This window comes from Triticum dicoccoides, chromosome 6B (genome assembly GCF_002162155.2).
Source record: "Triticum dicoccoides isolate Atlit2015 ecotype Zavitan chromosome 6B, WEW_v2.0, whole genome shotgun sequence".
In the NCBI taxonomy this organism is placed as follows: domain Eukaryota; kingdom Viridiplantae; phylum Streptophyta; class Magnoliopsida; order Poales; family Poaceae; genus Triticum; species Triticum dicoccoides.
In genome coordinates, this window is record NC_041391.1 from 535,930,909 (window position 1) to 535,953,683 (window position 22,775).

The window sequence follows — 22,775 nt, forward strand, 5'->3', positions numbered from 1 at the left end:
ATACCCTTGTTGGTGTTGGGATCTACGGTAGGGTGCGTCGACTGCAAATTAAAATTTCCTACGCGCAGAACAACCAAGAACATGCTACGGGAGATGGATCACAGTTCGTTACCACTAGACGCGCAGTGCCGTGCAGCGGAAGAAGAGTTGGGGTAGCGCGTCCGCGTGGATCGTCTCCTCCTTGCCCGATCTCCCTCGAACAGCCGGTCGTCCGATCCCACATACAAGTTCGCCGGAGCGATCAACCCCATGAGTGTGCTGCACCTCCACTTTATATAGGCGTCCGTCGCAGGCTCAACACTTGGGCCTCTCACGGACCCTAAAGCCCAAAGTCTACTTGGCCACAATCCGAATACAGCTCGGATCACATCCGACCAGTGTCTTCGGATCCGACCTTGTAGGTTCCTTCCCTTAAGCGCGTGACCCCTTAGGTTCAAGTCAGCTTGGTCGCAGTTTGGATCACCTCCGACCTGCACGGTTGGTAGCGGCCTCTAGCAAGGCGTGTCGACCACTAAGCAGACTATGAAGCCGGTTAGGCGAACCTGTACAACGTGTCACACTTTTGTTCCCTTTGCCTCATGATATATGTTGTCGGGCTCAAGGCGAGACTATCATCCTTGTGCTAGCCCGATCACTTTCTTGTTCCAGTGATCCCGACCACTACCCGGATTATCTCATAATACTTGTCGCATGGCCATGCTTATCCTGGTAGGATCACACGAGGGGCCCAGAGTATATCTCTCCTGATCAGAGGGGCAAATCCCATCTTGCTCGACCATGTCTCGCAGCATGGGACTGGACATACCCGAAACCTACCTTTGTAACTACCCAGTCACGGAGTAGCGTTTGGTCGGCCCAAAGCAAGTCTGTCACCATCCCGAGTTTATGCGCCAGCTCAGGTCTTAGGACATAGAACGTATGTTGTACTAGAGACTCACAGATGACATATCGCTGCGTCTCATAGGTGGGTATGTCCGACTCGGACCTTCTCTCGACTCGGATCCGACTATGTCGAATCCGACCAGACCTTTCCAAGTCCACATTATCCGGTTAGCATCCAATGCTCCATGGCTAGTGAGACCAAGCCATCGACCGTGTAATATGCTAGTCTAATCGGCTGCGCGTCCACACAGCCCTTTCGACTAGGGACCTTTTAGGACAGTCATCATACAATGCACAGTTCCACAAACAAGTCACGTACTTGCTGATACACATCATTGATAATGTCCATGGACTATCTTTATTCATAAACACATAGGAAATATCATCATACATGATTGCGTCTAGGGCATATCTCCAATAGTATCCTCAATCAAATAGACATCAAATGCCCATAGCTCTAACGTGCCCCTCATGCTTGGGTTGTGGAAGCGGCTTAGTCAATGGATCTGCAACATTTGCATCCGTGTGAATCTTGCATAACTCTACATCACCATTCTTTACGATCTTTCGTATCAGGTGATATTTTCGATCTATATGTCTGACCTTGTGGTGATTCCTCGGCTCCTTGGCTTGTGCGATGGCACCAGAATTATCATAATGAAGGTCCAATGGTTTCACCAAGACTGGGAAAATACCAAGATCGTCCAGAAAATGCCGGATCCAAACACCTTCGTTTTTAGCTTCACAAGTCGCAATGTATTCGGCTTCTGTGGTAGAATCGGCCACCGTATCTTGCTTGGAACTCATCCAGTGCACTACTCCTCCGTTCAGGACGTACACGAATCCGGACTGTGATCGATAATCATCTCTGTCGGTTTGGAAACTAGCATCGACGTAACCCCTTACGACGAGCTCTTCCTCACCTCCATAAACTAGGAACATCTCTTTAGTCCTTTTCAGGTACTTCAAAATAGTTTCACCGTTGCCCAGTGACTCTCACCTGGGTTGGCCTGGTATCTACTTGTTAGGCTTATTGCAAAAGCAACATCAGGCCTTGTACATATCATGGCATACATGATGGATCCAATTGCCGAGGCATACGGAATCCTACTCATCCTGCTTCGCTCATCATATGTCGAAGGACTCTGAGTCTCCCTTAGCCTTATACCATGTGAGAGTGGCAAGAACCCTTTCTTCGCCTCACTCATGTTGAACCGCTTCAACACTTTATCTATGTACGTGTCTGGCTTAAGCCGAGCAGCCTCCTCGATCTATCTCTATAGATCTTAATGCCTAAAATATAGACTGCCTCACCAAAGTCCTTCATCGAAAACTTGCCATTCAATGATTCCTTGACCAAGTTTAGCATCGAAACATTGTTCCCGATCAACAATATGTCATCCACATACAAGATCAAAACACTATCGAGCTCCCACTTAACTTCTTGTATAAACAAGAGTCCTCTTCGCTTTTGATGAAACCGAGACCAGTGATGACCTCATCAAAACGAATGTTCCAACTCCGAGATGCTTGCTTCAACCCATAAATGGATCTCTTGAGCTTGCATACCTTACTAGTGCTAGTCGGATCGACAAAACCCTCAGGTTGTATCATATACACGTCCTCGGTTAAATTTCCGTGAAGGAAAGCCGTTTTGACATCCATCTACCATATCTCGTAATCGAAATATGCAGCTATAGCTAGTATGATCCTCACTAATTTCAGCATCGCTACCGGTGAGTAAGTCTCGTCGTAGTCAATTCCTTGAACTTGTCCATAACCTTTAGCGACAAGCCGAGCTTTGTGGATCTGAACATTTCCATCCACATCGGTTTTCTTCTTAAAGACCCATTTGCAACCAATGGCTGTTACGCCAGGCGGCAGATCAACCAAGTCCCAGACTTGATTCTCATCCATGGACTTTAACTCGGATCTCATGGCCTCCAGCCATGCCTCGGAATCTGGGCTCACCATCGCTTCCGCATATGTGGCCGGCTCGTCGCTTTCTAGAAACAATACATCGCGCACTCTGCGCAATCTTTCCGACCTCCGTGGTTCCGGTGCCGCTTCCACTACGGGTTCATTGACTGACTCCGGTATGATCTCATCACCAACCGAGCCGTCCCCGAGTGGTCCTCGAATTTCTTCGAGTTGGACCGTCCTCCCAACTGAGAAACTCTTTCTCAAGGAAAACCCCGTTCCGAGCAACAAACACTTTGTTCTCTTCCTGGTTGTAGAAGCTATATCCCAAGGTTTCCCTCGGATATCCCACGAATATGCATTTATCCGATTTAGGTGTAAGCTTGTCTGACATAAGTCGCTTGACAAATGCTTCACAACCCCAAATCTTTAGAAAATACAAACTGGGACTCTTCCCGGTCCACATCTCATGTGGTGTCTTGTCTACGGATTTTGATGGTACCCTATTAAGTGTGAAAGCTGCAGTTTCTAGAGCGTATCCCCAAAATGACAAGGGTAAATCCGATTTGCTCGTCATAGACCGAACCATGTCCAACAAGGTCCTATTCCTTCGTTCTGACACGCCGTTTCTCTGTGGCGTACCCGGAGGTGTGAGCTGAGGTACTATACCTCGACTTTTCAGATGATCATCAAACTCCTGGCTCATGTACTCACCTCCATGATCAGATCGCAGAAGCTTTATAGTCTTGCCGAGCTGATTCTCAACCTCGTTCTGAAACTCTTTGAACTTTTCAAAAGTTTCTGACTTGTGCCTCATCAAATAGATATTTTCATATCTACTCAAGTTGTCGGTAAAAGTCACAAAGTACTGATAGCCACCTCTGGCAGTTGTGCTCATTGGACCACACACATCACTGTGTATAAGCTCCAATAGCTCGTACGCCCTCTCGAAACTCTTTGCGAAAGGAGACTTAGTCATCTTGCCGAGCAAGCATGATTCACATGTCTCGAACGACCCGAAGTCGGACGAAGTTAGGAGCCCATCATCATGGAGCTTCTTCATGCGTTTCAGACTAATGTGTCCAAGCCGGCAATGCCAGAAGTATGTCGGATTTATCTCATTAGGCTTATGCCTCTTGACATTCACGTTCTAGACCGGTTCCTGTTCTAGATTCAATATAAATAGCCCATCAACAATGGGTGCATAGCCGTGGAACATACCATTCAAAAATATCGAACAACCATTGTCCTTTAAATTGAATTCATAACCTTGACTCATCAAACATGAGGCAGAAACAATGTTCCGACTAAGTGCAGGAATGTAATAACAATTATTCAATTCCATAAAGAATCCGGAAGGAAGCTGGAGCTGCATCATGCCGACCTCTAACGCATCAACTCTTGCTTTGTTGCCGACCCTGATGTCAATCTCCCCTTGTGCCACACGCCTAGTTCTTACCAGCCCCTGCATCGAGTTGCAAATACGAACAACCGATCCGGTATCAAATACCCAAGAGCTACTAGGTATGTCAGCAAGGTAAATGTCTATAACATATGCAACAAGTGTACCTTTGCCTGAAGCAGCATTCCCAGCCTTCTTGCCATGCTCTGCAAGCCACTTGCTATAGTTCCTCTTCCAGCGACCGGTCTCCTTGCAGTGAAAACAAACGGTCTTTGAGTCCGGTCCAGACTTTGGTGCATCAGCGGAGGTTACCGTCCCCGTGCCCTTTGCCTTAGCCTTTTTCTTGGACCAACTCTTCTTGAACTTAGCCGATTTCTGTACCATCAACACTTGATGCGTGCCTTTCTTAATATCCTGCTCTGCCACTTTGAGCATCCCATGCAATTCAGTGAGCTTCTTATCCATGCCATGCATATGATAGTTCGAGATGAACGTCCCATAGCTGGGCGGAAGAGAACCCAGAACAGCATCAGTAGCCAGCTCATCCAAGAGCGGGAAACCCAAATGATCCAAAGCTTGCACATATCCGATCATCTTGATCACATGTGGGCTCAGTGGATCACCTTCCTTCAGCTTGCAATCCATCAAGGATCGCCAGACGTTTAACCTTTCGGTCCTAGCCTGTGTCTGAAACATGCTCTTGAGACTCTCGATCATATCGTAAGCCTCAACATTTTTGAAATGCTGTTGCAAATCGGGCTCAATACAAGCTAGCATCAGATAGCTGATCTCCGTTGATTCATCAACGAGTTTCTGGTAGGCATTCTTAGTTGTGGCATTAGCATTATCGGCAGGTTCCTCTGGAAACGGATCCTCTAGAACATGTTCCTTTTTATCATGCTTGAGAACAATTCTCAGATTTCTATACCAGGTGGTAAAGTTTGTTCCATTCAGTTTATCCTTTTCCAAAATTGATTTCAATGCAAAGTTGGGTTGAGTAGGTGGTGCCATTGATCTACAACAGAAAATATGCAATCACTAAGCAATGTGTTTATGTAGAGTAATTCGCCTAAACAGAAATACTCCCACTGAAGTCAGCATCCCTCCGCAAACTCTCAGTGATTCAGGATCCGACTAGCGCATGCGACTAGTGAGCTTTAGCATCACTGCTAGCCAACATACCTATCCGGTAAGCAACTCTTTGCTAATCGTATCTCTATACGACTCCTATCGGTCGGGAAGGTATCTCATACCCCGGCTCCCAACCTTCTTTGCCACAAGGCCCAAAACCTTTTTGATAGCCTTGTCAAGTTAACCTGATGCAGTGCATGTCCGTGTCCGACACGAACCCTTCAGTTCAAGGACACCCAGCAGCACCCCAATTTTATAAGCCCACTACTAGACGTACTTGACGTGCGAAGGTGCAACATCGGGAATGGTAATTTACTTGATATTCATGAGGGATCTTTCTACCATTCTAACATGCATACAAACAAAGAAGCATAACAATCACAAATAAACACATATTGTGAAATAGTATGGCTCCTTCATGGACGTTCTTCCAAGTCGGCTCCGACTCCGATGACCATCTAGGAACTCCATCTTGTTTGTCACGCCGGGATGCCAAGCCACCAACCTGATCTCTATTATCCAACTACTACAACTAGTAATGAATTTGCATAGAGTCACAAGTCGACACATAGGTCGTTATACAATATAATGACAGCACTTTGGCTCCTACTGGCTGACAAACATGACACATAGGTCGTGTATAAATTACACACATGCATCACACACACATGAGCCATACTATTCACATCAAACCTGCAAAACAAAGTTATGCATAGAATCACATTCTACCGGTTTGTGTGTCGGGTACGAAATACACGGCGGTCCCGCTAGCCGGTTAGCGGGCGGGGTTCGAAGGGGCAGCGCCCCTCGCAGGTGCGGGCAACGCCCGACGTTTTCGGAAATCACAGATCGCATCTGAACTCCGTTCACGCCAAATTTTCTGATCTGACCGATCATATCGATCATCGCGAATCCGATTTGGATTTACGTTTCACTGTTAACCCCGATGGCAGATGACCGACCGGTAGGGGTAGATCGTGTCACGACCTCATCGATCCCGATTGATAGAAAACATAGCTTCAATGATCCCCATGTGCAGTTGATCACATCAACCGTGCACATAGCCGATCTTATCAACGATAACATATCTCATCTGCCGCCTCCACATATCTAATATGCATACGATCTGAATCCAAATCCTATAGCAGAGGCTCTGATACCACTGTTGGGATCTATGGTAGGGTGCGTCGACTGCAAATTAAAATTTCCTATGCGTAGAACAACCAAGAACATGCTACGGGAGATGGATCACAGTTCGTTACCACTAGACGCACAGTGCCGTGCAGCGGAAGAAAAGTTGGGGTAGCGCGTCCGCGTGGATCGTCTCCTCCTTGTCCGATCTCCCTCAAACAGCCGGTCGTCTGATCCCACGTACAAGTTCGCCGGAGCGGCGCAAGTGCACCGCCTCTAACGATATTCGTGTGTGCATGAGGAACACCGTGTGGCGGACTGCTAGGTCCGATCACACAGTCGGCGGCGAGTGGAGGTGTCTATTCACAACACATGCAAACCCTAGTCGCAACGCCGAAGCAATCAACCCCATGAATGTGCCGCACCTCCACTTTATATAGGCGTCCGTCGCAGGCTCAACACTTGGGCCTCTCACGGACCCTAAAGCCCAAAGTCTACTCGGCCACAATCCGAATACAGCTCGGATCACATTCGACCAGTGTCTTCGGATCCGACCTCGTAGGTTCCTTCCCTTAAGCGCGCGACCCCTTAAGTTCAAGTCAGCTTGGTCGCAGTTCGGATCACCTCTGACCTGCACGGTTGGTAGCGGCCTCTAGCAAGGCGTGCCGACCACTAAGTAGACTATGAAGCTGGTTAGGCGAACCTGTACAACGTGTCACACTTCTGTTCCCTTTGCCTCATGATATATGTTGTCGGGCTCAAGGCGAGACTATCATCCTTGTGCTAGCCCGACCTCTTTCTCGTTCCAGTGATCCCGACCACTACTCGGATTATCTCATAATCCTTGTCGCATGGCCATGCTTATCTTGGTCAGATCACACGAGGGGCCCAGAGTATATCTCTCCCGATCAGAGGGGCAAATCCCATCTTGCTCGACCATGTCTCGCAGCATGGGACTGGACATACCCGAAACCTACCTTTGTAACTACCCAGTCACGAAGTAGCGTTTGGTCGGCCCAAAGCAAGTCTGTCACCATCCCGAGTACATGCGCCAGCTCAGGTCTTAGGACATAGAACGTATGTTGTACTAGAGACTCACAGATGACATATCGCTGCGTCTCATAGTTGGGTATGTCCGACTTGGACCTTATCTCGACTCGGATCCGACTATGTCGAATCCGACCAGACCTTTCCAAGTCCATATTATCCGGTTAGAAGCCAATGCTCCATGGCTAGTGAGACCAAGCCATCGACCGTGTCATATGCTAGTCTAATCGGCTGCACATCCACACAGCCCTTTCGACTAGGGACCTTTTAGGACAGTCATCATACAATGCACAGTCCCACAAACAAGCCACGTACTTGCTGATACACATCATTGATAATGTCCAAGGACTATCTTTATTCATAAACACATAGGAAATATCATCATACATGATTGCCTCTAGGGCATATCTCCAACAGTTGGCTCCCACATGTTCCACGATGATCTCATTGGATGAACCACGATGTCAAGGATTCAAGCAATCATGTATACAATTCCCTTTGTCAATCAGTATGTTACTTGCCCGAGATTCGATCGTCGGTATCCCAATACCTCTTTCAATCTTGTTACCGGCAAGCCACTTTACTTGTTCCGTAATGCATGATCCCGTGACCAACTACTTAGTCATATTGAGCTCATTATGATGATGCATTACCGAGAGGGCCTAGAGATACCTCTCCGTCATATGGAGTGACAAATCCCAATCTCGATTCGTGCCAACCCAACAGACACTTCCGGAGATACATGTAGTGCACCTTTATAGTCACCCAGTTACGTTGTGACATTTGGTACACCCAAAGCATTCCTACGGTATCCGGGAGTTGCACAATCTCATGGTCTAAGGAAATGATACTTGACATTAGAAAAGCTTTAGCAAACAAACTACACGATCTTGTGTTATGCTTAGGATTGGGTCTTGTCCATCACATCATTCTCCTAATGATGTGATCCCGTTATCAATGACATCCAATGTCCATAGTCAGGAAATCATGATCATATGTTGATCAACGAGCTAGTCAACTAGAGGCTCACTAGGGACATGTTGTGGTCTATGTATTCAAACATGTATTACGGTTTCCGGTCAACACAATTATAGCATGAACAATAGACAATTATCATGAACAAGGAAATATAATAATAACCATTTTATTGTTGCCTCTAGGGCATATTTCCAACAAAACTTGCCAATACATTCGATGCATTGACCCTTGTGGCTGCAACGTATCATGTTGCAGGTCTATCATATTAAGTGGAAGGTACAAAGTAGGGTTATGATGCTATACTCAACTTCTGCCTATGAGTGCATGGGCGCCACAAGATTAGAATGATATCTCCACTGCACGTTGTACTATAAGTTGGCCTATGAGCTAGGCAGGTGTCTATTGTAAAGCATTGGATCTGCAATGTAATAATTAACACATGATGTATTCTCGGTATTTCATCGTCGATTGTGCATGTTAGCTATTGATCCAGGGTCTGACACAGTAAGCACAAAGATTTGGGCCCCATTCAGGGACCGACTCGTGACAGCAACTTCCCCTGATGGTCATTTATGTGGGTTGTTGCCCTCACTCCCATTTTGGCTGCCATTGCGGCCTCTTCCTCACATGCCTATGAAACTGCTCGGTTGTTGCCCTTTGTTCGTGATGTGAAACCACCTCGGTTGTTGTTGCCCTGCCCATTTGGAAAGGATCTCCTCTAAGGCGTCATCCAATCATCATACTCAATTTCTTCAACCCCATGAACACCATCACCACATTCTTCCTGGTTATGGCCTAGGATACCACAAACTTCACATAGGTAACCAAGCTTTTCATATTTCACATGAAAAAAAATCCTCTCCCTTTCATTAAGATTTAATGGTGTAAATGGGGTAAGGAGCTTTGCCACTTCTATCTTGGCCCAGACTCAGATATAGTTACCTTATAAAACTCTACATGGGTTCATCTCGACGCTCTTGACCTGACCAATTTTTCATGCTACCAGATCTGCTATGGGCTCGGAATGGTACAAATCTGAGATACCATGGATTTTGTGCCATACACTGATATGTTTCAACTAAACCTAACTGGGTGTGCCCTTCCCATCATACTCCTCGATCATCACCCAAACCCCAGGAAATCCAATGCCCCTAAAGCATGATGTTGTTATAATCTCCTAAAGAAAACATTGGAGCACGAAGAGGCTATCATCAAGCTCCCTGATTTTAACCAAATGTCCCATAATTTTAAATAAATGTTCAAGAAATTAAAGTAAAACTTGTTCATGTATTTTTTTTGAAAAAAAAACTATGCAATTTTGGAATAGTGTTAAGTCATTTTAAGAATAAAAAATTGTACAACTAAAAAAAGTGTTGAAAACTCTTCATGCAATTTTAAGACTGTTTACGCATTTATTTAAAATCTCCATGCAACTAAAAAAAGGTGGTCACGTATTTCTAAAAATGTCCATGTAGTCAATCAAAGTGTTCACATATTTTTGAAAACCATACAGATTTAGCAAAATTTCATGGCTTTTAAAAATATTTCATGTAATTTTAAAAGGGTTTTACGTATTAAAAATGCTTGTGTATTTGATAAAAAAATTATTACGTATTACTTTTCTAAAAATAAAGAAAATGGATGAATAAAAAACGCGAAGTGGGCCGATCCACTCGGTTATACGAACAAGACGGTCCGTTAGAACTATTTCCAAATTAGGAAGAGCCCAGCACATGGACTGCGAGTGTCCACTGCCTAACCAGTGGGGAAAACCCCCTCAAAAAAACAACCAGTGGGGAAAAATCCTAAAAAAAAACAGTAGGGAAAGTTCAAAGAGGAGTAGTCGCTACTCAGACCGTGGGACGACGACCGTGGGATCGGATCGGCGGCGATGGCGGCGGCGGCGCGGGATGGGGAAGCGAGGCGGGCGCACGCGGCGATGGTGGGGTCGCAGTTCATCAACGCGGGGTACCACGTCATCGCGAAGCAGGCGCTCAACGTCGGCGTCAACCGCGTTGTCTTCTGCGTCTACCGCGACCTCCTCGCGCTCTGCGTGCTTGCTCCCATCGCCTTCTTCCGCCACCGCGGCTCGCCCGCGCAGGCTCGTCCGCCGCCCGTCACGCGTCGCCTCCTTACCTCCTTCTTCTTCCTCGGGCTCACGGGGTAAGCCTGGCCACCCGGTCGCTCGGTGTCAGACACGCTGACCGCTTGAAGCAATGCTGCTTATGTACTTGCAAATTTCGTGCTCTGATGCGTCTGGTTGTTTGTCCTGTAGCATCTTTGGCAACCAGCTGCTGTTCTTGTTCGGCCTCGGCTACACCAATCCGACATACGCCGCCGCCATTCAGCCATCAATTCCCGTCTTCACTTTCATCTTGGCCCTCATCATGGGGTCAGTCTCACTCAATCTTGAAAAATGTTCAGAGACTCGCATCTCTCTTTGTTTGCTGGTTTAAGCATTTTACAATTTTCAGGACTGAAACGGCGAGCTTGGTCACACACGAGGGCCGTGCCAAGGTTGGTGGCACAATCGTCTGTGTGCTTGGTGCTGTTCTCATGGTGTTGTACAGGGGGGCAGCTGTGTTTGGTAGCAGCGATCTAGATCTTGATGTTCCTCGTAATGTCGTCATCACTGAGATGTTGCAACCTGAGCCAGGATCATCTTGGTTCATTGCATATGGGCTGGAAAAGTGGCATATCGGAGTGCTATGTTTAATAGGGAACTGCCTCTGTATGGCAACTTATCTTGCTTTGCAGGTATTAATGATTTTCAGGCTGTTGCCGCGCTCTATTCCATTTGCATTTTGATGTTTGTCAACTCGGAACACCTTGAGCTTTAGTTTTCTATCAGGCATATATGCATGGCACAAGTTCTGAAAGGCTGAAAGCCTCTGTAAGTTAGATCAGTAAATCTTGTAGGGCAACTTCAGATCACATCAACTCTATTTAGAACACTCTATTTTGATGAATATTTCAGTCCCAATTCCTAATGGTTTCTCTGCCTTCTTGACATTCTTAAAGTGAGAAGGATATTAAAACTTAGGCCGGGTTTGCTCTTCCTAGAAAAGGCCCATATTTATGCTGTGTGGCCAACTGGCCATTGCTTAATACTGAACATGGTATGTTATTTGGTGAATTGTCACAAGAAGATTTGTCATGGGCCGAGCAAATCATACTTCATTTTAAGAACCAATATCACTATACTAACAGAAGGAGATCACCCTTTTAACATTGTTGAAGATATGTTTATGTATTAGACTTACTCTAGTATCTTGCTATTCAAGGTTGAAACTTATGCTACAAGATCTATGTGCTCTGATTTGTATTGCAGAAAGTTTTCTTGTTATTTTATACTTATTATGTTCATGTGTTGTTATTTCAGGCTCCAATTTTGGTGAAGTACCCTTGCAGTTTGTCATTGACAGCTTACTCATACTTTTTTGGAGCTCTTTTAATGCTTATTTCCGGAGTTTTTTCAACAACCAGTAAAGAAGATTGGACTTTGACTGCATCTGAGTTTGCGGCTGTTGTATATGCTGTAAGATTGTGTTAGATTTATCTTTCCCATGCATGGGACCATGAATTGAATTTCTACATGTATGTAGTACTGTGGTGGTGATAATTGTTGCAAACTTGCAATAAGCTAGTTTGTGTAGGGTATAGAAGTAGTTGACGCATGCCACCATAAATATACTATACTGAAATTCCCCTATTTCCCCCCTATTTCAGGGAGTTGTTTCATCTGCTCTTAATACTGGTTTATTGACATGGTCCAACAAAATTCTGGGCCCAGCTATGGTGGCACTATATATGCCTCTCCAGCCAGTGCTCTCTGCTCTCTTGTCAGTGCTCTTTCTGGGCAGTCCAATTTATTTCGGAAGGTAAGAGTATGTTTATCATATGTTCTACTCTTTAGAGTTAACCTTTTCCATTTTATCCTTTCTTTGAAGTGAAAAATACTTTTCCAGACCTCTTCTACTTACTTGTTAATTTGTGTATGTAGTATGTAGGATATGCACATTGATGTCTTGTTCTATTTGACCATCTGATAATCTGAAAGGTCAATAGTCTAAGTTTCTAACATATGGTAATAAAGTAATTCTTTTTGTAGCAATAAATGTTTACCATCTCTTTTGATCTGAAGTAATCTGCTCTGTTTGCTTGCAGTATTATTGGAGGGTTTCTAATCATCTCTGGTTTATACATTGTCACCTGGGCACGACATCGAGAAAAGTTGACTGCCACTGGAGTACCTTATGTAAAATGCGCATCGGAGCCATGTGACAGTGCTTCTCAAGTCATAAAGGGCGGTAACTTGAGCCCCAGGCCCTTTATATCCCTTTCCAGGCTGTGGAATGTGCCACATGAATCTTGAGAAGCTGGTGTTTTATGCAACTTATGCTAGGTATCTCACTATCTCCTTTGATGAGTAAAAATACATAATGCATTAGATGTTGGGAAGAGAAGTGCTGCAGAGAAGATTGTACTGACGATTGGTAATGATGTTGGCATCTGTGTCGGCTGCAGAAAATCATACTCTCAGACCTTCCATAGGAGCAGTTAGGTTAATTTAGGCAAAAGAGAAGCCATGCTCATTCTGCTTTTTCAGACTAACAACATTGAGGATGCTGAGTTGATGATTCTATTACCAAATGCAAGGTAGCACCACCGACTTTGTGAAATACAATAGTATGTATATCCCGTGAAATCCCTACATACATACATATGTATAAACTCTGTAGCCAGTGAGGTCATGTGTGTAGAACTTTGAGAGAAATGTTTTACTCTCTTACATCTGTTAAGTTCTTGTAGTTCATGCCTTGTTTCATACTACTACTCGATGAGTTAGCAATTCTGCAGGCTGGACGTGTGTTGCAAGTATTTTCCAGGCTGTTTTTTTGTACTGCAGGTATGTTTTTCACCAACAATTCTTTCTTGTAAACATGTAAATGCTACACATGAGATGACCTATTTCTCCTATGTGTATGTCATGGGATCCTATACATGACCTACCCATGCACCACTCTATTGGTCTACTATTATACATCGTGGCGCGCAATCTATGGCGCGGAAACATCGAACGTGTTGGCGTGTCTGAATCTGATGATCATTGGTGCTGTGACCGGAGCTCGGCCTGAGTGACGAATAGGCCGTGGAAGCCGTAGGGGACGCGGGAGGGAAGCTGCACCTCGGCGACGATGTCCAGGTCGGGCGACTGCGCGTCCATCACCACGAACCTGTTGTCGCCGGTGCCCTCGTCGTGCACGTAGCACACCACGTAGCCGTCGTCCTCGTCGCCGTTCCCCTCGACGTCATCAGGGACGAAAAACGGCTCCCCGGCGAAGCACCCCGGCCCGAAGTCCCGGCGCGCCACGGTGCAGTCGCCGTGGCCAGCGCGGTCGAAGTCGAGCTTGGCCACCCCGCCGATCTTGGGCATGGGGTCGCCAACACCGAAGTAGCCGTAGCGGTTGCGGCGGCCGAGGCAGCTCGGGTTGATCACCCCGAAGTCGAGGTTCGCCGCCGCGAGCGGCGTGCGTGTGACGTTGCCGGTGCGGAGGTTGATGCGCACCAGCTCCACGGAGGCGTGGATCAGCTCCATGCGCTCCAGCGTGTGCTCGATGGACAGGATGTTGGGTGCCACCATCACGATCTCGTCGCCGCCGGCCTCCTCCCACGCGTTCACCGAGTGCATCATGTTGAACCCCGGCACCTCGAACCACCGCATCTCCGACTCGTCCGCGGCGTACTTGGGGATCACGCCGAGGCGAGGCACCATGCCGGGGTCCGCCCCGACGGGCGAGCCGCCGCCCACCACCATGCCCATGGGGTTCATCACGATTTGTATCTCCGGGAATATCGCATAATGCTCCGTCACGGCGAAGTCGTGCAGGAAAGACGGTTGCTTCACGGAGAAGATGGGCACGTCGGCGCCCTTGTTCCCTGCAGGGTCGAACCGGAAATAGGTGACGAACGGCGGCATGGGGCCGTAGCGGAACGCGAAGAGCTCGCCGGTGATGGGGTCCTTCTTGGGGTGCGCGGTCATGCCCATGCTGAGGCGGCCACCGAAGTCGCACCTGCCGAGCGTGGTCACCTCACCGGTGGCCGGGTCGACGCGCACGGCGTACGGGAGGTCCGACTCGCCGAGTGCGTAGAGGCGGCCGCCGAAGACGGCGAGGCTGGTGTTGGCGAGCCCCACGCCCTCCATCGGGTTCATCTGGCCTGTCAGCACCCTGGCCGCCGTGACGGCGCCGCGCGCCATCCCGGCCAGGCCGTGGAAGCCGGAGAAGACGTTGGGCAAGACCGGCTCGCCCGCGTTGCGCTCCACGATGTACTTGTACGTCTGCACGTAGCGGGAGCAGAGGACGGGGTCGGAGTCGGGCGCCGTCGGGAGGAGCAGGGAGTGCAGCATGCCGTCGCCGTCGAAGAGGTGGTGCGGCCCGCGCGGGAGATGCTGCGGGTTGGGCCCGTTGCGGATGTAGGCGCCGCCGGCGAGGCAGCGCGGGATGACGCCGCGCACCACGGGGCAGGGCGTGGGCGGCAGCTCGTCCACGGGCGCGAAGTTGGCGGACAGCACGTGCCGCGGGTCCACCGACGGACGCAGCACCGGCGGGTCGACGAACGTGTTGATCGCCTCCTCCAGCGCGTTGCAGAACGCCGCCTGTAGCGAAGTGACGGGCCGGCGGCGAGGCCTGGACGACCGAGCCGCCTGGCGCGGCGCATCGGATGCCCTGCTCGTTCTCGCGGTAGCAACTCGTGTACCAGTTGCATTGTTCACGGACGTGTCGACCAGGTGCTCTTCCGTTTCTTGTTGCTCGACCGGCTTGGGCGGCGAGGTGAGGACGGTGGCGGTGGCGGCAGCCCACGGCGGCGGGGGCGACGTGCCCTTCCTCCTTCTGTAGCTGGGGTTCGGAGCAGCAGCAGAAGAGGCAGCGGGGGAGATGTAGGAGAGCCTCCTCGATCTCGCAGCATGAGCAGCATTGGCTTTGGCAGGGTAGAGATCAGGCATGCTGAAGTTGGAGGTGACAAGTGCTCCCTCCATTTTCTGCAATCTGCAGATCAATGGCTCTTTGGATTGTTAGTGGATGAGTAGCAATTTCTTTGTTGGAACTTGGAACCCAGGTGAGTAGCAGCAAACGCTGATACCAGTTCGCAGGCTACTGCCTTTATGCTGCTTGTATGGCCTGGCTATATATAGCCTCAGTAAAAGGAAAACTTACCTGGTGGAAATGTTTATTTGGTGAAAAGTTCAAAGATTACGTGGACCGTTGGATCACAGCGACCGCACAATGTGGGAGGATGAAGAGTTGCGCTAGTTTTCCTAAAATTTGGTTGAGATTTATTTGCCCATGAGTTGATCAACAATGGCAAGAAAAATGAACTATAGTTAGAAAATTTTAGCAATCATCCAACAAGGGCTGACGTTTCGGCCATGAACTTTTTTTGGTAGGGTGCACTTTGATGGCAATCCAAACACACCCTAAAACCAGGTTCACAATTTCGGTTCATCAAATTTCAGACACCATTAGGTGATTGGGTTCGCCGAAATTGCAGGAATTCTGGTGTTTTTGGTTTTATATGTTCAGATATATCTCGAGATTCATCAAACTGTGCCAAAACTTTGGATTTTGATAGAATCTAGCCACAACAAGTACCATACTTCTCTTGGCCTGAAATGTACTCTCTCCGTCCTATAATATAAGAGCGTTTTTGACACTACACTAGTGGAAAAACGCTTTTATATTAATATATTATACTATAGGATGGTGGGATGGTGAATTTGTGAGTAGCCATCCAACGGTCTACGACCCCAACATTTTATGCTTTCGCCAAATGGACAACTCCATAGGTTTCTTATTGTTGATGTGATCTAGGAAGAAAAGATAGAATCCTAGAACTGGTGGCTGGATCATGTATGAAAAAGAAGTCCCAAGGTTTTCAAGTGGCTAGCTTGGAAAGGGCGCGTTCACACAATTTCGATTGAATTGCTAAGCAACTGCCCAGTTCAACTATAAATTACTCTCTCCCATAATATAAAATCATTTTTTTACACTACATGCTTTGGTTGTATTAGATATGATCGACACAATTTTTCACTACTTCTTACCATTTGGCTGTGGGTTGTACAATACCCGGTGCACAGTAATGAGCATGAAATCTCAAATTACAAGTTGCATGCATGGTGTGGCTATCTACTCCCTCCGTTCTTAAATATTTGTCTTTCTAGATTTTTTAACAAGTGACTACATACGAAGCAAAATGAGTGAATCTACACTCTAAAATATGTCTATATACATCCGTATGTAGTAGTCCATTTGAAATCTCTAAAAAGACAAATATTTAGGAACGGAGAGAGTAGTTAGTACTCCCTCCGTTTCTAAATATAAGTCTTTCTAGAGATTTCAATTAGTGAGCACATACGGAGTAAAATGAGTGAATCTATATTCTAAAATATGTCTATATACATCCGTATGTGGTAGTTCATTTGAAATCTCTAAAAAGACTTACATTTACATTTAGGAACGAAGGAGTACTATAGATTTAGTATCTATTGGTTGGTTGGATCCATGCAGAGCATCCAGCCACACACTTGTGTGAAATTGAGCAGTGCAGTTATCTAGAACATTGATTGGGCGAGACAGGATAAATGCTTACAAAATTTCCAGTGTTTGATGCGGACTGACGGGACCCACAGTCCATGTCAGCCATTAATCCTCGGCCCCACCTACCACTCACTCGTCCATCCATGGTGTACTACCTGCTCCCCCGTCCCCGTCGCCATCCTCCTTTCCATTTCCACCTTCCTCGGAATATCAAGCGCATCTGCTCAAGCTACTGCCCAGGCCCCAGGCTGCATGCATCTCAGCAACATCCGAGCGATGATCCATGGAGGTGGTAATGTTGATGCAGCTTGCAAGCAATCTATACCAGCTTAGCACTTCACTTTTCACTCAAGAGAACAGAGCAGAAGCGACGCAACCAATGTCATGTCAGGGTCGCCCTGAAGTTCTTGGCCGGACGTTTGTTCGCAGACGAATGCGTGCACGCATCGGCAGTTCAGCACCAACATGCGGCAAGAGTCTCCGAGGATTCACAGGCTCACTATGTTTTTTTTTTCTCGTTCCGGATACACGAATAATTAGCAGCAGCATGAGCGATCGTGCATGTCTGATACAACCAATCAGTATCATCACAGACACAGAGACCAAATCTGAAGCCAGAAGCAACCGTTCTCCTACGATGCAACAAATCAGTATCATGTCTTGAACGATCAGAGCGTGCGTACTCCTCCAGTCCAGAAATAATGCAGTCGACCGGCACTGATCGATCGAGGGCCATTTTGAGCGCTTTAAATTAACTGGTCTAAGCCGGAGGAGGGCCATAAAAAGAAAAGAAATGAGGCTTTGAGGTCGATAGGCAACTGTAGCCAGTTTGATCGCATCTGAAGGGAGTGGCGAGGGTGGCATGGCCGGGCCCCGGGGACAACATCGGCGTCGTCGTCTCCCTCACGGTCACGGACCAGCGGAAGATCAAATGGACGGGTCGCTCGTGGGTTGCCATTGCTTCCACTCTGTAGAAAGACAAGTTATGGATTGTGCAATTTTGATATATTGATCGGTGCACCAGGCACGTATATATAAATACAGAGGTGGACCACAACCTCAACTATACAAAAAAACAGGAGGTGGGCCCTATACACATATACACGTATACAATATACTCAACACCCCCCGCAGTCGAAGCGGCGCCAGTGACGCAGAGACTGGAACGGAACTCCTCAAAGGTAGAAGTCGGCAGTCCCTTCGTCATCACATCGGCGAACTGCTGAGCGGTCGGCACATGGAGAACCCGCATGCGTCCAAGAGCCACCTGCTCGCGCACAAAGTGAATGTCCAGCTCGATGTGTTTAGTCCGGCGATGATGAACGGGGTTGGCGGAGAGGTACACCGCAGAGACGTTGTCACAGTAGACAATCGTAGCCTGGGAGACATCGTGATGTAGCTCCTGAAGTAACTGTCGAAGCCAGGTGCACTCGGCGACAGCGTTGGCCACAGCTCGGTACTCAGCCTCCGCGCTAGAGCGCGAAACCGTGGGTTGTCGCTTGGACGACCACGAGACGAGGGAAGGACCGAGGTAGACGCAGTAGCCAGAGGTGGACCGACGAGTATCGGGGCAGCCGGCCCAGTCTGCATCGGAGTAAGCCACCATCTCCAGAGAAGTGGACGCCGTAAGTGTCAACCCGAGGGACATCGTGCCGCGGATGTAGCGAAGGATCCGCTTCACGAGAGTCCAATGAGAGTCACGAGGGGCGTGCATGTGGAGACACACCTGCTGCACAGCATACTGAAGATCCGGTCTGGTGAGAGTCAAGTACTGTAGGGCGCCGACAATAAACCGGTAGAAAGGAGCATCCGACGCAGGCGAACCCTCAAGAGCAGAGACCTTGACCTTCGTGTCGACAGGAGTAGCAACAGGATGGCAGTTGAGCATGCCAGCATGCTCAAGAAGCTCATGTGCATACTTCTGCTGATGAAGAAAGAAACCGTCCGGACGCCGAACGACCTCAATGCCAAGGAAATAATGTAAAGCACCCAGGTCCTTGATAGCAAACTCGTCACGCAGTCGGAGAGTAATCTGCTGAAGAACGGCTGCGGAGGAGGCTGTCAGGATGATGTCGTCGACGTAAAGCAGCAAATATGCAGTCGTGTCACCGTGGCGATATACAAACAATGAGGCGTCCGAGCGAGTGACGCTGAAGCCCAGTGTCTGAAGAAACCCGGTGATCCGCTGGTACCAGGCTCGGGGTGCCTGCTTTAGCCCGTAAAGAGACCGAGACAGCAGGCACACATGGCCGGGAAGTGAAGCATCGATGAAGCCAGTGGGTTGCTCACAAAACACCTGCTCCTCAAGATGGCCGTGGAGAAAGGCGTTGGAGACATCCATCTGGTGAACAGGCCAGCCGCGGGAGACGGCGAGCTGGAGGACGGTGCGGATCGTGCCCGGTTTGACAACCGGGGCAAACATCTCTGTGAAGTCAACTCCAACACGCTGGCGGAAACCGCGGACCACCCAGCGAGCCTTGTAGCGCTCAAGTGTACTGTCTGAGCGAGTCTTATGGCGAAAGATCCACTTGCCGGTGATGACGTTGGCGCGAGGAGGCCGGGGAACCAGGGTCCAGGTGCGGTTCCGTTGAAGAGCATCGAACTCTTCCTGCATCGCCGCAAGCCAGTGAGGATCACGGAGGGCGGCGCGAGCGGACGCAAGAATGGGCGACGGCTCCACGGCGGAGGCGGCGAGGACATACTCATCACGCGAGTACCGGAGACTCGGACAATGAATGCCGGCGCGAGCGCGGGTGACGGGGCCGGACAGAGCCACCGGAGCCACCGGCGAGGCGGACGGCGAGGCGGCGGGCGTCGCGGCCGGCGTCACAACCGGCGAGGCGACCGGCGTCGGGGCCGACGAGGAGGCCGACATCGAGGCGGCAGAGGAGGCGGCCGAGCCGGCAGCACCCGACCCCGCGGCGCCCGAGTCGGGGGCGGCGGGTGAAGGCGGGGCGCCGGCTGCGCCGTCGGAGCCGGCCGAGGAGGCCGTGTGGGTGGGCGCCGGCAGGAGGGCGCGGGGACCGCCAAAGCCCGGAGGCGGTCCACGAGCCAGACGTGATCGTCCACCTGACGAGGTCGTCGATGGGCCGCCGGTGGCCGACGGCGACGAGACGACAAGGGGTACCTGCTGCTGAAACGGGAAGACCATCTCATCAAAATAAACGTGTCGGGAGGTGAAAACACGGTGGGGGACGGGATCGTAGCAGCGGTAGCCCTTAGTGTTAGGTGGGTAGCCGAGAAAGATGCAGGCGACGGAGCGAGGTGCAAGCTTATGAGGCGCAGTGGCGGCGATGCTAGGGTAGCACAGGCAGCCGAAGATGCGAAGCCCTTCATAAGAGGGAGGTGCACCGAAGAGAAGGTGGTGAGGTGTAAAGTTCCCGCGAGTACGGCATGGACGGATGTTGATGAGGAGAGAAGCGGTGGCTAGAGCGTCAGGCCAAAAGCGCGAAGGCACATTGGCATGAAAGAGAAGAGTCCTAACGCAGTCATTAAGAGTGCGAAGGATGCGCTCAGCACGACCGTTCTGCTGCGAGGTATACGGGCAAGTGAGACGAAAAATCGTGCCATGTGTGGTGAGAAGATTACGAACAGCGGTGTTGTCAAACTCCTTCCCGTTGTCTGTCTGCAACGCGAGAATGGGTCGACCAAACTGCGTGAGAACGTAAGAGTAGAAAGCGGCAAGGGTGGATATAACATCCGACTTGCGGCGCAACGGGAAGGTCCACACATAATGTGAAAAATCATCAAGTATGACAAGATAATAAAGAAAGCCCGTATTACTTGCAACAGGAGATGTCCAAACATCACTATGAATTAATTCAAACGGGTACGATGCAACAAAGGAAGAAGGCCTAAACGGAAGACGAGCATGTTTGCCGAGGCGACATGCATGACACGAGTGATCCTCGTTCTTATTACATGTGAAAGAAAAACTCCGAAGTATGTGGCGAAGGGTGGTAGGATTAGGATGACCCAAGCGAGCGTGCCAGAGATCCACTCCGGTGGCGAGAGCGACAGGGGCGGCGGAAGTGGTGGAGATGGCGGAGTGAACCGGGTAGAGCTCGTCGGGGCTGTCACACGGGTGGAGCACCATCCGCGTGCGAGCGTCCTTAACAGAAAAACCACATTCGTCAAATTCAACAGTGACCAGATTTTCACGTGTAAGAGAACGAACGAAAACAAGATTTTTAATAAGGTCAGGAGAAACAAGAATATTAGACATGGATATAGGAGTGGAGTTAGATGGAAAATATGTATGTCCAATATGGATGATGGGAAGAGAAGAACCGTCACCGACGGTAATGCGGTTGGAGGTGTGGACAAGATGGGCAGTGTGGAGGTTACCGGGATACGCCGCCATATGAGCGGTGGCGCCACTGTCCATGTACCAATCGCCGCCGCCGATGTAGCTGGACGGGGAAGGGGCGGTGTGGAGAGCCGCCAGAAGGGCCGGGTCCCACGGTGCCGGCGGGAGGGGAGGCGCAGCCGTCAGGGGCAGCAGCGGCGGCCCACCTGGCGGCAGCTGCTGCCCGTAGGGCGCTGCATAGGGCTGCGGCGCGGCGTAGTACGCCTGGTGTGACGGAGGCAGAGTGCCGAGAAGGCCCGGAGTAGGAGCCCGAGGAACCGGCATGGAGTAGGCGTGGACAACGCCGGTCCATGAGTTCTGGCCGGCGTACCACGGAGCCGCCGACTGAGGGGCCGGCTGCTGCTGGCGAGGTGCTCCTCCCTGAGCACTGCCGCCGCCTCCCTGCTTGCGGCCACCCCGGCGGCCGCCACGATGACCCCCCCTCCCATTGGCCGCCGGCTGGGGCGGCGGAAAGGGGGCGGCTGGGGCGGGCGGGAAGCCAGGCGGGAAGGCGGGCGCCGCCGGCTGGGCGGCGTCGGGCGGGGCGGTGGCGGGGCCGAGCCCCCGCGGGTGCCAGCGACAAGGGTGGTGTGGGTCGCGCGCGTCCGTGCCACCCGCATCCGGCGCTCCTCTAGCTTGAGGTACGCGACCACCTTGGGAAGGTGGGCTCCGGGATGAGGGTGAGGTTGGAGGCGGCGTTCCCGAAGTCCTCGTTGAGGCCGCCGGAGAGGATGCTGATGAGGAGCTCGTCGCCGATCTTTTCTCCCAGATCACGGAGCTCATCGGCGAGCTTCTTGAGGCGCACGCAAAAATCATCGATGGACGAGTCAAGTTGTTGGCACCCGTAAAACTCACCATAGAGGAGGACCTTGCGCTGCAGCCGATTGTCTGTGGAGAGGCCGTTGAGCTTGGTCCAGACCGCATAGGCGTCGTCCTCGTCGTTCACCACGGTGTGGAAGATGTCGCTGGAGATGGTGAGGTAGAACCAGCGAATGATGGTGGCGTCGAGGATCATCCACTCCTCGTCGTTGATCATGAGCGCCGAGTCCACGGTGCTGTCCACGTGGCCGTGTAGGAGGTACTCACGGAACACAATCGAAAAATACCGCTTCCAAGCGGAGTAGGAGGCGGTGGTGTGATCGAGCTTGACCGTGACGCGCTCATGGATGTTGAGGTCGCGGACGAGGGTGACATCGGGACCGACGAACGGGTTGAAGACGGTGAAGGAGGAGGAACTCATGGTGGTTCGGCTCGGGTGGTAGGGTGCGGCGCGGGTTAAGGGAGAGAGGGGGTAGGGCGCGGCGCGGGGAGAGAGGGAGGGGCGCAACACGGATGG

General features: G+C 50.0%; 2 protein-coding genes across 3 annotated transcripts; one reads left to right on the forward strand and one right to left on the reverse strand.

Moving 5' to 3' along the window:
• The first annotated feature begins 10,319 nt into the window (after positions 1–10,319).
• On the forward strand, positions 10,320–13,469 carry LOC119320388 (WAT1-related protein At5g45370-like). Of its 2 annotated transcripts, XM_037594496.1 has the most exons (7): positions 10,320–10,654; positions 10,767–10,883; positions 10,966–11,248; positions 11,874–12,029; positions 12,221–12,372; positions 12,659–12,896; positions 13,019–13,469. In XM_037594496.1, the coding sequence occupies exons 1-6, from the start codon at positions 10,383–10,385 to the stop codon at positions 12,864–12,866; spliced, it is 1,188 nt and encodes a 395-aa protein (XP_037450393.1). In that variant the 5' UTR covers positions 10,320–10,382; the 3' UTR covers positions 12,867–12,896; positions 13,019–13,469. The 2 variants fall into 2 exon arrangements, with proteins under 2 accessions (XP_037450393.1, XP_037450392.1); XM_037594495.1 differs by having other exon boundaries at positions 12,659–13,469.
• On the reverse strand, positions 13,404–15,652 carry LOC119320387 (9-cis-epoxycarotenoid dioxygenase NCED1, chloroplastic-like). The gene has a single exon (XM_037594494.1). It carries the CDS (start codon positions 15,528–15,530, stop codon positions 13,599–13,601), a length of 1,932 nt encoding a protein of 643 aa, XP_037450391.1. The 5' UTR covers positions 15,531–15,652; the 3' UTR covers positions 13,404–13,598.
• Between the last annotated feature and the right edge of the window lie 7,123 nt (positions 15,653–22,775).